The sequence below is a fragment of the Centruroides sculpturatus genome, unplaced genomic scaffold (assembly GCF_000671375.1).
Source record: "Centruroides sculpturatus isolate CEXI.00-Female unplaced genomic scaffold, Cexi_2.0 scaffold294, whole genome shotgun sequence".
Taxonomy (NCBI): domain Eukaryota; kingdom Metazoa; phylum Arthropoda; class Arachnida; order Scorpiones; family Buthidae; genus Centruroides; species Centruroides sculpturatus.
Window position 1 is genome coordinate 503349 of NW_019384468.1, and position 16239 is coordinate 519587.

At 30.4% G+C, this 16239-nt stretch overlaps 2 protein-coding genes across 8 annotated transcripts in view; both read right to left on the bottom strand.

Moving 5' to 3' along the window:
• Window positions 1–2763: 2763 nt before the first annotated feature.
• LOC111621089 (inactive rhomboid protein 2-like) lies at window positions 2764–4379 on the bottom strand. The gene is made up of 3 exons (XM_023363150.1): window positions 4217–4379; window positions 3125–3294; window positions 2764–3045 (listed from the first exon to the last, which is right to left on the bottom strand). The coding sequence occupies exons 1-3, from the start codon at window positions 4353–4355 to the stop codon at window positions 2779–2781; spliced, it is 576 nt and encodes a 191-aa protein (XP_023218918.1). The 5' UTR covers window positions 4356–4379; the 3' UTR covers window positions 2764–2778.
• A 3450-nt stretch (window positions 4380–7829) lies between these two features.
• The window catches only part of LOC111621102 (inactive rhomboid protein 1-like), a 43848-nt gene continuing 35438 nt past the window's right edge, over window positions 7830–16239 (bottom strand). For all 7 annotated transcript variants that reach the window (XM_023363165.1, XM_023363167.1, XM_023363164.1 and 4 more), the window contains 7 exons: window positions 16156–16201; window positions 14177–14292; window positions 13959–14090; window positions 11729–11893; window positions 10637–10806; window positions 10312–10557; window positions 7830–8407 (listed from right to left, as the gene is read on the bottom strand). In XM_023363165.1, the coding sequence (XP_023218933.1) occupies window positions 7940–8407; window positions 10312–10557; window positions 10637–10806; window positions 11729–11893; window positions 13959–14090; window positions 14177–14292; window positions 16156–16201 (1343 nt within the window). In that variant the 3' untranslated portion in view covers window positions 7830–7939. The remainder of the gene's footprint in view (window positions 8408–10311; window positions 10558–10636; window positions 10807–11728; window positions 11894–13958; window positions 14091–14176; window positions 14293–16155; window positions 16202–16239) is intronic.

The window sequence follows — 16239 nt, forward strand, 5'->3', positions numbered from 1 at the left end:
TTTCAGTGTAAAAGCACTAGTTCCTTATTCTTAAAGCATATTCTGAAGGTATAAAGCATAGTTTGTAGTACTTAAGTATCAAATTTTCGCTCCATAACGGGATATTTTCATAATTGACAAATTCAGAAAAAATCGAAAAATTTTCTGCAATTTTTAATTTATTTAATTTAAAATATATGCTCTGCACCATAAATTAGTAGTGGCTTGCCCCTGTACATCATACTTTTACTTTAACAATAGATTCATCTATCTATCTACCTTTCGGGGGAAATAAATTGAATTGAAATCACATGACTTCCGGTTTGCACTGAAAGTTCTATATAGTTAATCGGGGCCTTCCCCTTCTATTTTTTCCATATCTAGTTTCGACTTTCATCTATCTAACCCCGTTCTATAGATTAAGGAAAGACAGACAGCGAAAATTTATTGCAATTTAATTCTTTCAAATTACAGCCCAAAACCTGCTTAAACGGACATTAAATTTAGTTACGGATACGATTTCCTGTATCTAACACCTTTATAAGCTGGTAAATTGTCTAATGCGAACACCGAAAATTTATTTGGGAATAATTTCATATAATAACCGGATTAAAGCAGAATTTTTCGGTTTAACAGCAATTAAATTCTGGATCGAAATTAACCTGCGAAACGGGAAATATTATCGTAACCTCACGTTCCGTCTTAAACAGGTTTTTACTATTCCATTACAAAAAGAAAAATAATCTCTTTAAAATCAGTTAAAGTCTTAGGAGCCGTAGATTGGGTTTAAAACGTGTTATTTTACAAAATTAGTGGAAAAATGACAAGAAATACAATTAAATTAACTGTATTTTTAATTAGTTAATTAAAATTTACCCTCTACTAAATTGTCTATTGACTTTTGGACCCTTCCGTTTACACATATATACGTTATAGGATAAAATTTATAAATTTCAGACCTATAAATTCCTGAAGATTAATTTAGTTGTTAGTTAAAATTTCCAGTTAAATGAAAATTTTCCTGTAAACCACCCTGCAAAATTTTCAAGTGGGTAAACAAAATCGTTCCCTGCCACATGCACTAATATCTACACATATAGAAAAAGATCCAGCAACGAGTTGCTTAACTTTCCCGGAAACATTTCAAACTACGTGTGGAGTCATCTGTTACGATATTTTATTTAAATACTTTGTATGTTTTTAATTATAATAAAATGGCAAAAAGCTTAATTTTGAAGGTAGAGATGGGTTTTACAAAAATTTGTAAATGCTAATAACGAGCAAAATCTTCATTAAACCCGACTCTACTCGAAATATAAGAAATGACCTCCCTTTATTTCCCAAACCTGTTGACCTTTAACCACCAAAATTTACCAGCATTAATTTCTCTAATACGCAAAACTCCCTGTAAAATTTCAGAAATTTTCGACAAAAAGTACAGGAGTTATTAATCTTCGAAGAGGATGAACAAAATCGTGCCCCTCCAAACACACGCACTAATACTGTATCCATACATACAGAAGAAATCCCCGAATTTTAGTTTGCATTTCTCAATGTTTCAGGTCCCCTCAATCTAAACATGTAAAAATCTTGAGAATGGGGTCATTTTTTGATCAATCGCAAAACTTCCTATCTGTTATATATAACAGCCGGGAAAAAAATAAAAATACAATAATAACGAATTATTTTAACTGTATGTGTTTTCGACAAATTATATATTTCATTTGTCCTTGATTGCCTGTTGTTCTCTTTTTAATTGTTAGTAGTATATACTTCGAATAAACTCTCCAATTCAAGCTGTGATAATTTCTGCATTCAGAAAGTTTGCAAAAGATCTATTTTTTTAATAATAAAGGTACAAAAATGTAAAGGTAAAACCTTGGAAAACACTACCTTATGCGACTGTGAATATAAACATCAGTAAATGCGCGTGGATGAGTATTTATTTATTCCCGTCCACAGCGTGATTTTTTTTATCCTACGTGTAATATTCTAATTTTTTAATTATTAATTTTCTCGCTCTGTTATATATAAACAGAGGGAAAGGATGGCTATCGGTCAAAAAATAGCCCTACAAGAGTTTTACATTTTTGGACTCGGAGAACCTCGAAACGTCGTGAATGTTGGGGGGTTTGTGTGTATGAATGTTAGTGTATGTGCTGAGCACTTTACTTTTTTTTGTTTCTATTTTTATATTTTATTACTTTTTATATAGGCTATCTGCTTTTTTTGTGTCATCAACGATCTTCAATGTATATCTTGTACAGCATTCCCGATTGTGCCTAGCGGTGTCGAGATCTAATAAAGGTTATTTGTCTGTCTTTGTTCACCCTCTTTGCAGCTTAATAACGCTGTGCTTTTTGGGAATTTCCAAAATTTCTGAAATTTTGCAGGTAGGTTTGCTTGTTAGCAGGGTTGATGCGGTTAAATTTTAGTGGTTAAAAGTGAATGGGTGGGGAGATAAAGGGGAGTCGTGTGTCTCGATGAAAGTCAGACTTAATGAAGACTTTACTAGTTATTAGCATTTAAAACTTTTTTTTTTTATAAAACCCATCCCTACCCCGAAAATTAAGCTTTTTGCCATTTTATAATAATTAAAAATATAAACATTTTTAAATAAAACGTCGTAACAGATGGCGCCACTGAAATTTTTAATGTTGCCAGGAAAGTTAAGCAACTCTGCTGGATGTTTTTAAAATATTGCTTCTATTAGCGCTTCTAACTTAATTTATAAAAGATACTGAAGAAGATATCGCTTTCACGCTATTCATATCGAAACAATATAAACTAATTTCTTATTTAAAGCTTAAAAATACTTACTAGATTACCACCGAACGATGACAGGATATAAATTAAACCAATTCTAACGCAACCAATCATTTCTTCCAGTGGCCTTCCGATAATCCATTGCAAAATTGAAACCAGAAAATAATGTATAAATCCCGCGTGATAGAAAACCGGTAGTATAAATCTCCAACTTTGTCTAATGCCGGTTGGTATGAAAGAGATTCCCTTTTCAGGATAAGTAATTCCGAAAGAACCACAAAATGATGCAAAACAGTTCACCTAATAAGCAAAATACAATTATTATTATTTAGAATTATGCTTCGAAAGCTTTTAGAATATACATATATATGTACAGTACCTCCATGCAGTGATCTTTATGTGGATGCCATCTTCCATGCAAGAATTGGCATTCGATTTCATTAGTAAGAAAGCATTTACCTAGTAAACCGTAGCAGCATGGTTTTAGCACGTGCTTCATACGGGAGTATATAACAGAAGTACATCTTGTTACATCCCATGTTGCACCGTCTGTAATATAATCAACAAAATGTTCGTATTATAGTTACAGAACACTTCCTTCATATTTTATGTACTAACTTAAAATGAGACATAAAAGACGAACGAAATGCATACTAATAGAGACAGCTTCTTCACACTATACATACTGAAAGGGATACATGATGCATACTGGAGACACCCCCTTTCACATGATGAACACTGAAACGACACGCATTCTGAAGGAGACAGCTTTTTCATACTATGCCTTATGAAGGGGACACTCCTTCACATGAAGCATACTGAAACAACACGAACAATGGAGATATCCCCAATCACATAACGCATATTGAAAACATCACCCTTCACATGACACATACTAGAGACAACCCCTTCACAGGATGCATACTAAAACGACGCGCACACTGAAGGAGAAATCCCCTCTCACACTATGTATATTAAAACGCCACGCAATATTGATTAATAAATAAAAATTAAATTCTTCCAGACGAACCGTCGAATAATATAAATAATTTTTTTTATGTATTATAAGATTTAAAATAAAAAAAGTAAAAAAAAACAGAATTTTTAATAAATTAATTCATTCAAAGAAATTTTTTATGTAAATGTCAAAATCTTAAAAAAAACACAACGAAAAAAGATCTGCAATTTAATTTAAAGCTAAAAATCAATTTGATAAGCGTATTTCTTAGAAGGAATCGCTAGAATAATTCAAGAATTTTTATTGTTCTTTCATAAAAAAAAACAGATCTCAATAAAGTTAGAATTTCAATAATATTTTTCGAGTTAATTTTTTACCCAAACGGCTAAATATACACACGCAGACAGACCCTTTTCGATATTTTAAGGAAGTAAAACAATTTTCGAATATTGTTAGTTGTTTTTCTTGTGTAAAAATACAATTTATTAAATTGTACATAATGATAAACCTTACCGTCACTTAAATATTTACACTCGTTCTCGGTTGTTGTCGCTGCTATTTTCCTTAAATCGTTGTAGCAACATCCAAGAGGATCAGATACAGAAAATCCTTGTTTCAATAGATCGTGGATGATAGTAGCATCCTTTCTCATGCAAGGTGTATACACAGCGCCGTGTTCTAGTGATAAAATGTATTTAAAACATTAATGAAAAGTAAATTTTATATAAATTTCATTATATAAAAGTTTTAAGCATTTGAAAAAATTCTAGACCTATAAATTCCAACTGCCTTTAAGTGGAGTAAATGTATGCCAATTATAATGAGGGAAGGGAAAAAAATAATTTTTTTTTTTCAAAATCTCATGTTGTTTTTAATAAAGACCTGTGCTTGAACACTTCATTTTTATTTAGACTTAAGCACAGATCATTCCTATGTTTAAATTCAATGAAGTTCATCTCTGTTAAGAGAAAGAGCTGTACTTAAACTTCGATAAAACTCCTATCTAAATATATTTAAATGCAACGAACAGACAAACGAATGGTTTATCACATTATATATAAGAACATCCTGAAAACCAGTTATAATCAAATAAAAATTGTATAAAATCTAGCAAAATATCTATCGAGACCATTCCTGTAATTTGAATTAATTTATGTGCAGAATTATTCTAAATTTCAAGTAAATTTAGGGGGAGGAAGGAAATAATTCTTAGAATGAATAGTAAATAAATGTATAGCTTCAAGTATAAAATAAAATAATACTTTTGGAGACTTATTGTTAGCACTTTTCAATTATAATTACTTTACATTGCAGTAAATTAATTTCATAAAAGGGAATTATGTAATGGTTTGTTACTAATTAAATATTTTAAATTCAGATATTTCTATACATATAATGCTTTTTTGTTAAAATTGTGAATGAATTTTCTACTTTTAAAATGTAATTGTCTCCTGTTTTACTTGTAACGTTAATTAATTATTTTCGACGAAAGATTCCTGATTACCTTTTCGAAATACACAAAAAGAGGATTAATAAGTTAATCTTTTGTAATATTTTTACTAAATTTCTCGATAGTTCAAGCTAAATTAACTGGTCATTTTTAATGGAGATTAACTTCTAAATTTATTTTCATAAAAAAAAACTATTCATTACAGTGGTTATTTATTATTAAATATTGAAATTTTAATTATATTAAAGGAGTTTTTAAGTCGCAAACAAGACTTCAGATGCATTGTCTTATTAATTAATACAATTTTAGTAGTAAATAATTTATGAGAAGCCTGTAACAAATTATTCTTAAAGGCTATATATATTACAATGATGATATGAAAGATATTTCATGTGCAGTTATCCAAATATGTATAAAATACTCTTTGGGTTATATTTATGTAATAGTTGACGTTTTTTGCATTGTCTTGACATCAATAATTATGCAAGTTTATATCAACATGGGTTTAAAATTCTCTCTGTATTTTCTTTCTATCTTCANCGGTCAAGATAGACACTTCGTATATAGTTAATCCTTCTGCCCCTAAGCTTTTTATATATGCTCTCGATTTTTATCCATTTAACTCCGTTCTGGATGGACGGACAGACAATAATGGGAATACAGTCGACCCCCCTATAACACGGTAGATACGTTCCGGTTTTTATGAATCCATTTTCTACGAGTCCAGCCAATCACAGCCCGGCACGTATGCAGTTTATGGACTACGGCTGTTTGAAAGGTTTCTTCCATAAAATTAATCGATTTTAGACTAATTCGACTCAACATTTCCAAAATACGTATAATTTCTTGGGAATAATCCATATAAACTATGCTATAAACAAAAAAAATTATAGGATTATTTAGCGAGTGTGCACCGTTCGACTATGCCATTGCTTAAGCTTGTTTTCGTCGTGGAGCTTGTCATCGAATGGCGCTCGCGTGCTTCTTGATAAATTTTTTTGCGAAAAATTCGCTGAACTTTGGAGACATCATTAATATAAATTTTTAGTAGTTTTAGTAGATCCGCTGCTCGTTTAAACTCGACGGTTTGTACAATATCCGCTATTGTCTAGATTCGACCAATCTTGTCGCGACACGAGTCGGCGATGACGTTTTACCGAATTATAGGAGTTTTTTTAGCGTGTTTGTACGAATACTGTCGCAATTTTGTCGCCGTGATATAGGAATCCGAACTCTATGAACCCGTGTTATAGGGGGGTCTACTGTATATAAGTCTGCAACCTGAAAATCGCGTAAATCGGGTGTAAAATTTGAAGGCTATGAACATTTGACTTTATTCGGAATGTTTAAAATTACAGATTAAAATGCCATTTTAAGGTTGGTCTTCGTTACTTATTGTGTTTTGTTTTGTGTATTTTCATGTAAGGCGCTTCTAGAAAAAGTTTTTGAACTAAATTTTTTGCATAGTCTGTGTACAAACTTTGGTGCTAATCAGCTAAAAAGTGCTCTGAATAGAGAACCTTTAATTAAGGACCCTCCTGTATATGAGATTATATATTATTGTATGTAATAAGATCATTTTGGTATGTTCTATGTGCTTCTGATGTTTTTTCCTTTCAAATTACTCAACTTAAAATTTTATTTTAAAATAAAAAAAGTTAAAAAAAATTATCGCCAATTTTCTAAATTAATTTATTCAATTAATCATTAAAAAGTCTGTAAGATATTTTTTTTTCTATCTAAAATAGAAATTATTAGCCTATATCAATAATCGATTTATAAAGCAGTTAAATCGATTTTTAGTATCGATTTTAACGTTATAAAATCCATACTTTGATATAATAAAAATACAATTTTCCAAAAAATTTGGACACAAAAATTGGATTTTCAAAAATTCCAAGTTTTTATAAAATTCTTCGAAGTTTTGTGCCCCTTTCTTGGTATTTTATATATATATATACCAACCGCCATACTTTCCCTCTGTTATATATAACAGTCGGGAAAGTAAAAATAGAAGTTATTTATATATTAAATATTCGGGAATAATTTACAAATTATTCATTATTAATATTCTAGTGAGAGGCGGCATTCACTGAAGTGTTAAGTATTGAGATGAAGAACAGTAAAAATGAAGTAATCCATATTGAATATTGAGATAAAAAATAGTAGTGGGCACTACAAGTGAGGTAATCACTAAACTTTTCTCTTCTCTTATCTTCAATTTACTTTTACATAATGAAAAAAAAATGTATCAGCGTATAGAAGAAGTATGTAACTACTTTAAATGAAGTTCTTAAAAGTTTAAAACAAAAGAATAGTTGTATTATGCAATAGGATTAGAATGGAGATTAGAAAAGTATATTATACATGCAAAGTTTGTATAGCGCTTTAAATCCATCCCATGAATAGCAAAGTAAGTGGATCTGTAGTAACAGATAAGTTGAATGTACAAAAATCCTCTTTTTTGCTCTGTTCTCTAACCATAAAGTGGAATTTTTCCCTGATATTTAAAACCACTTCCTTGGAATAGACTATAATATCATTTTTTTACATAATCTGTTTAAGATAAAACTCTGATTTAAATATTATTTGACATTTAAAACTAAGATTAAATCCTCAGTAAAAACAAAAAATCGATAAAAAAATGTATAATAATAATACACATAAATATTCATGGAGAATTAAGAGTTAATGCTTAACGAATGAATTTTATTAATGTATAATGAAATTTCTACATAAATAACTTTTAAAATGATTATGTAACGGTATAAATTACGAATAAATTTTTAAGGAGTGTAAGTAGTACTGTCCAAATCAAAGGTATGGTTACACATGGTACTGGTGTAAGCGATGCAACTGAATTTGTGGCAAGATGTACAGAAATTGGTATCGTGTATGACATAAAATGCAATAAATATACATAAAGTAATCAATATCAACACGACACTCGATGCGATAACCAACTGTTTCCTTCTTACTAATGTGTTTCTTCCGAAACAGATGTGAGGCATGGTCAGGATACCAAGCAGGAGACCATACAAGAATCCACCCACGTGAGCAAAATTGTCTACTAAAGGAAATGTTCCAGCAATCAAGAGTAAGACCAGGATCAAAACTATACTTATAATCTCTCTTGAGATCGATTTGATGATACGGAAACCTTCAATAATCTCTAATAAATGTAAGGCAAGTATGCCCGATATTGCACCACAGGCACCGACGTGTGGTGTTCGTGGATCAAAAAATCCAGCTGCCTGTAAATAAATATGAAAGTTATGAATAATTTAATAATATTTAAATTTAATCTATGAAGATTAATTTAGTTGTTAGTTAAAATTTCCAGTTAAATGAAAATTTTCCTGTAAACCACCCTGCAAAATTTTCAAGTGGGTAAACAAAATCGTTCCCTGCCACATGCACTAATATCTACACATATAGAAAAAGATCCAGCAACGAGTTGCTTAACTTTCCCGGAAACATTTCAAACTACGTGTGGAGTCATCTGTTACGATATTTTATTTAAATACTTTGTATGTTTTTAATTATAATAAAATGGCAAAAAGCTTAATTTTGAAGGTAGAGATGGGTTTTACAAAAATTTGTAAATGCTAATAACGAGCAAAATCTTCATTAAACCCGACTCTACTCGAAATATAAGAAATGACCTCCCTTTATTTCCCAAACCTGTTGACCTTTAACCACCAAAATTTACCAGCATTAATTTCTCTAATACGCAAAACTCCCTGTAAAATTTCAGAAATTTTCGACAAAAAGTACAGGAGTTATTAATCTTCGAAGAGGATGAACAAAATCGTGCCCCTCCAAACACACGCACTAATACTGTATCCATACATACAGAAGAAATCCCCGAATTTTAGTTTGCATTTCTCAATGTTTCAGGTCCCCTCAATCTAAACATGTAAAAATCTTGAGAATGGGGTCATTTTTTGATCAATCGCAAAACGTCCTATCTGTTATATATAACAGCCGGGAAAAAAATAAAAATACAATAATAACGAATTATTTTAACTGTATGTGTTTTCGACAAATTATATATTTCATTTGTCCTTGATTGCCTGTTGTTCTCTTTTTAATTGTTAGTAGTATATACTTCGAATAAACTCTCCAATTCAAGCTGTGATAATTTCTGCATTCAGAAAGTTTGCAAAAGATCTATTTTTTTAATAATAAAGGTACAAAAATGTAAAGGTAAAACCTTGGAAAACACTACCTTATGCGACTGTGAATATAAACATCAGTAAATGCGCGTGGATGAGTATTTATTTATTCCCGTCCACAGCGTGATTTTTTTTATCCTACGTGTAATATTCTAATTTTTTAATTATTAATTTTCTCGCTCTGTTATATATAAACAGAGGGAAAGGATGGCTATCGGTCAAAAAATAGCCCTACAAGAGTTTTACATTTTTGGACTCGGAGAACCTCGAAACGTCGTGAATGTTGGGGGGTTTGTGTGTATGAATGTTAGTGTATGTGCTGAGCACTTTACTTTTTTTTGTTTCTATTTTTATATTTTATTACTTTTTATATAGGCTATCTGCTTTTTTTGTGTCATCAACGATCTTCAATGTATATCTTGTACAGCATTCCCGATTGTGCCTAGCGGTGTCGAGATCTAATAAAGGTTATTTGTCTGTCTTTGTTCACCCTCTTTGCAGCTTAATAACGCTGTGCTTTTTGGGAATTTCCAAAATTTCTGAAATTTTGCCGGTAGGTTTGCTTGTTAGCAGGGTTGATGCGGTTAAATTTTAGTGGTTAAAAGTGAATGGGTGGGGAGATAAAGGGGAGTCGTGTGTCTCGATGAAAGTCAGACTTAATGAAGACTTTACTAGTTATTAGCATTTAAAACTTTTTTTTTTTATAAAACCCATCCCTACCCCGAAAATTAAGCTTTTTGCCATTTTATAATAATTAAAAATATAAACATTTTTAAATAAAACGTCGTAACAGATGGCGCCACTGAAATTTTTAATGTTGCCAGGAAAGTTAAGCAACTCTGCTGGATGTTTTTAAAATATTGCTTCTATTAGCGCTTCTAACTTAATTTATAAAAGATACTGAAGAAGATATCGCTTTCACGCTATTCATATCGAAACAATATAAACTAATTTCTTATTTAAAGCTTAAAAATACTTACTAGATTACCACCGAACGATGACAGGATATAAATTAAACCAATTCTAACGCAACCAATCATTTCTTCCAGTGGCCTTCCGATAATCCATTGCAAAATTGAAACCAGAAAATAATGTATAAATCCCGCGTGATAGAAAACCGGTAGTATAAATCTCCAACTTTGTCTAATGCCGGTTGGTATGAAAGAGATTCCCTTTTCAGGATAAGTAATTCCGAAAGAACCACAAAATGATGCAAAACAGTTCACCTAATAAGCAAAATACAATTATTATTATTTAGAATTATGCTTCGAAAGCTTTTAGAATATACATATATATGTACAGTACCTCCATGCAGTGATCTTTATGTGGATGCCATCTTCCATGCAAGAATTGGCATTCGATTTCATTAGTAAGAAAGCATTTACCTAGTAAACCGTAGCAGCATGGTTTTAGCACGTGCTTCATACGGGAGTATATAACAGAAGTACATCTTGTTACATCCCATGTTGCACCGTCTGTAATATAATCAACAAAATGTTCGTATTATAGTTACAGAACACTTCCTTCATATTTTATGTACTAACTTAAAATGAGACATAAAAGACGAACGAAATGCATACTAATAGAGACAGCTTCTTCACACTATACATACTGAAAGGGATACATGATGCATACTGGAGACACCCCCTTTCACATGATGAACACTGAAACGACACGCATTCTGAAGGAGACAGCTTTTTCATACTATGCCTTATGAAGGGGACACTCCTTCACATGAAGCATACTGAAACAACACGAACAATGGAGATATCCCCAATCACATAACGCATATTGAAAACATCACCCTTCACATGACACATACTAGAGACAACCCCTTCACAGGATGCATACTAAAACGACGCGCACACTGAAGGAGAAATCCCCTCTCACACTATGTATATTGAAACGCCACGCAATATTGATTAATAAATAAAAATTAAATTCTTCCAGACGAACCGTCGAATAATATAAATAATTTTTTTTATGTATTATAAGATTTAAAATAAAAAAAGTAAAAAAAAAAACAGAATTTTTAATAAATTAATTCATTCAAAGAAATTTTTTATGTAAATGTCAAAATCTTAAAAAAACACAACGAAAAAAGATCTGCAATTTAATTTAAAGCTAAAAATCAATTTGATAAGCGTATTTCTTAGAAGGAATCGCTAGAATAATTCAAGAATTTTTATTGTTCTTTCATAAAAAAAACAGATCTCAATAAAGTTAGAATTTCAATAATATTTTTCGAGTTAATTTTTTACCCAAACGGCTAAATATACACACGCAGACAGACCCTTTTCGATATTTTAAGGAAGTAAAACAATTTTCGAATATTGTTAGTTGTTTTTCTTGTGTAAAAATACAATTTATTAAATTGTACATAATGATAAACCTTACCGTCACTTAAATATTTACACTCGTTCTCGGTTGTTGTCGCTGCTATTTTCCTTAAATCGTTGTAGCAACATCCAAGAGGATCAGATACAGAAAATCCTTGTTTCAATAGATCGTGGATGATAGTAGCATCCTTTCTCATGCAAGGTGTATACACAGCGCCGTGTTCTAGTGATAAAATGTATTTAAAACATTAATGAAAAGTAAATTTTATATAAATTTCATTATATAAAAGTTTTAAGCATTTGAAAAAATTCTAGACCTATAAATTCCAACTGCCTTTAAGTGGAGTAAATGTATGCCAATTATAATGAGGGAAGGGAAAAAAATAATTTTTTTTTTTCAAAATCTCATGTTGTTTTTAATAAAGACCTGTGCTTGAACACTTCATTTTTATTTAGACTTAAGCACAGATCATTCCTATGTTTAAATTCAATGAAGTTCATCTCTGTTAAGAGAAAGAGCTGTACTTAAACTTCGATAAAACTCCTATCTAAATATATTTAAATGCAACGAACAGACAAACGAATGGTTTATCACATTATATATAAGAACATCCTGAAAACCAGTTATAATCAAATAAAAATTGTATAAAATCTAGCAAAATATCTATCGAGACCATTCCTGTAATTTGAATTAATTTATGTGCAGAATTATTCTAAATTTCAAGTAAATTTAGGGGGAGGAAGGAAATAATTCTTAGAATGAATAGTAAATAAATGTATAGCTTCAAGTATAAAACAAAATAATACTTTTGGAGACTTATTGTTAGCACTTTTCAATTATAATTACTTTACATTGCAGTAAATTAATTTCATAAAAGGGAATTATGTAATGGTTTGTTACTAATTAAATATTTTAAATTCAGATATTTCTATACATATAATGCTTTTTTGTTGAAATTGTGAATGAATTTTCTACTTTTAAAATTTAATTGTCTCCTGTTTTACTTGTAACGTTAATTAATTATTTTCGACGAAAGATTCCTGATTACCTTTTCGAAATACACAAAAAGAGGATTAATAAGTTAATCTTTTGTAATATTTTTACTAAATTTCTCGATAGTTCAAGCTAAATTAACTGGTCATTTTTAATGGAGATTAACTTCTAAATTTATTTTCATAAAAAAAAACTATTCATTACAGTGGTTATTTATTATTAAATATTGAAATTTTAATTATATTAAAGGAGTTTTTAAGTCGCAAACAAGACTTCAGATGCATTGTCTTATTAATTAATACAATTTTAGTAGTAAATAATTTATGAGAAGCCTGTAATAAATTATTCTTAAAGGCTATATATATTACAATGATGATATGAAAGATATTTCATGTGCAGTTATCCAAATATGTATAAAATACTCTTTGGGTTATATTTATGTAATAGTTGACGTTTTTTGCATTGTCTTGACATCAATAATTATGCAAGTTTATATCAACATGGGTTTAAAATTCTCTCTGTATTTTCTTTCTATCTTCAGAATAGTTGAAGGTAGTTTCAACCGTAACTTGATATGCTTAATAAATACTACTTTACTAACAGTGCTTGAAATGCTGCCCTTCAAAGATACTAACTTGCTACCACCAATGTTTCAGATGCTAACATTCAAGGAAGCTAACTTGCTCCTCCCATGCTTTAGATGCTAGCAATCAAGGATGCTAATTTGCTTCTAATGCTTGAAATGTGAACTGTATGATTAGGTTGCATATAATTTACACCCATTCATCCAATCACACTCCTACTCACACACCTCAAAATAGAATCAGATTGTTTTACAGTACAAGATATAATAATACAGTCGACCCCCCTATAACACAGTGCCGTTCACAGCCCGGCACACGTATTTGTAAAATCTAAGTGACTCGTACAACTTGGAATTCATATAAAACGGAATTATCAANGCATGTTGTGTGTTTGCATTGTCTGTATACGCATACAAATTCCAACGAAAGGAAAACTTGGAGATTTTTTTTCCTCGGCCAGGAGAAAACTTAGGAGAAGATATAATAATACAGTCGACCCCCCTATAACACAGTGCCGTTCACAGCCCGGCACACGTATTTGTAAAATCTAAGTGACTCGTACAACTTGGAATTCATATAAAACGGAATTATCAACAGTGTTATAGGGGATCGACTATAATAATACATGTAGTAATTCATAAGTGTGGCAAAAATTGATTAATTTTATTTATTTACTTGCATAAATGTTTGAACTTATTTTAAATACTTACTTATTAAACTTCTTTTTGAAGGTCCAATCCACATATTAGGAGTGTGCCAATAATCTATGGGTTGATGACCGCTAAAAGTATCCACATCAAGCAAAAACTCAACAACTGGATGAAGTCCAACAGGCGCTATACCTGAAAGAAATGTAAATTTTCTTCCATCAAAGTTAAACTTTTCGTATAACAATTAAAATAATACGCATAAATAAAGTGTTACATACCACCAGATGACGAAATTATAATCATTATAAGGAACTGTAACATAGTCATGCTGGTAATAAAATAAGGAAAAGTAACAGCTAGTGGTTTCCTACGTTGAGCAGCAGCAACATCAAGTCTACAGCAGAAAAATTCATTAGTGCTTAATCAACTGTTATAAAAATTCTTTTATTAATTTCCCATATAACAGAGGGAAAGTATAGCGATCGATCAAGAAATGGGCCTACAAGATTTTTACATTTTTGGATTCAGAGAACCTCGAAACGTCGAAAATGTTGGGGGGTTTCTGTATGTATGAATGTTAGTGTGTGAGGGGGCACGCTTAATAAGTTCTGTGCTTTTAGTCGAAAATTTCTGAAATTTTGCAGATTGGTTTGTGTTTTATAGGGATTTATGCTGTTAAATTTTGATGGTTAAAGATCGCTAGGATGGGGAGATAAAGGGGGTCGTTTGTCATATCTCGAGTGGGGTCGGACTTAATGACGATTTTATTCGTTATTAGTATTTACAATTTTATATAAAACTCATCCCTACCCTGAAAATTAAGCTATTTGCTATTTTATATCAATTAAAAAACATAAAAACGATATTAAAAATTAAAATATCGTAACAGATGGCGCTATACGCAATTTTAAATGTTTCCGGGAAAGTTAAGCAACTCGTTGCTGAATTTTTTAATGTATTTTTTTCACCTCCGAGATGATTGAAAGATACATCAAGATAGTATTTATGAAAGCTTGATGGAAAAGTCGACGTAGAGAAAAAATTAGTTGACTACGCGAAGAAAAGTTAATCGAGTATTTTCAACACGTCGATAAAAATGATGGAATATGTGGTTAACTTCTGACATATACTTTACCACAAACTTTAGGGGGTGACAAATGTATTAAACTAGAAACCTTTCTCTTAAAGGAGATTACCTGATAAATAATTGCTAAGTGTCCTGTCAAACTCAAACACTACGTAAATGTTTCTAAGTTATTTTAAGTGCTGCAACTTTTTTTATATAAAAAAAAGCTCCCCTACATAATAAAGTAGCTAACGTGCTTCATCTTCTATTGTAATACTGAAAGTTTTATAGCTAATCTCTACTATAATATATAAGAATATATGAATATAATTTCTCTTATTTATAAGGAAATTACTCTATAGAAATAACAAAATTAATAATTCAAATAACTAACTCCGTTATTTTAATTTATGAAATCATTTTCCTTACTTATAAATCCGGTTTTACGACGTATAAATTTAACAGGAGATTTCCTTATTTAAATTATTTATTAACTTTTTTTATTCATTTTACAAATTTCAAGCTTCACGGAGTAAAAGCCAATGTATTTTTTATTTATTTTTTGGTGAAAAAATTTAAAATTTATGACTATGCATATTACGAATTTATTTTAATTTATAAGCCCTCCATTCTTATTCGTTTTTTTAAAAACTTTTTCCTTGTTTTTTTTTTCTACAAAATTTATGAACGTCTGCTGCTTAACTGGCGTCGTATATCCGGACGGATCGAATTTATAAGTTATTAAAGATTAAACGTTAATTTATAGAAGAAAATAAAGTTATAAAATGCAACTCTCCATCTAATTTTAAAGGATTTTTGATAGTAAATTTTATAAATGTTTACTTTAATATAAATATATTATTATATTTTATGTTTAATGGATAAGGATTGCGTGTAAGAATTATAGTCCACCTGATAAATCCTATAAAATGGGATTTAATGTAGATCCAGACTTAATTTATGGGCACAAATTTAGATCTACTATTACGAAATTTAAAACTAAGTCCCATTTTAATTTAGTGGTAAAAATTTACATCTTGTATAATGGGATTTAATTTAAATCCCATCTTAATTTAGAGGAACAAATTTAGATTCCATATTATGGATCCATGATCCTTCTTGATCAAAGAGGGTCATGGATTCATAATAGGGACGGTCCATTATGCGACTAAATTACAGAAATGTCTTAACTGTTCTTGGACATCAGGAGAGATATTTTCTGGCATATCTTTTCCACCTGAAATAATAAATTAATATAATTTATCAATTATTTAT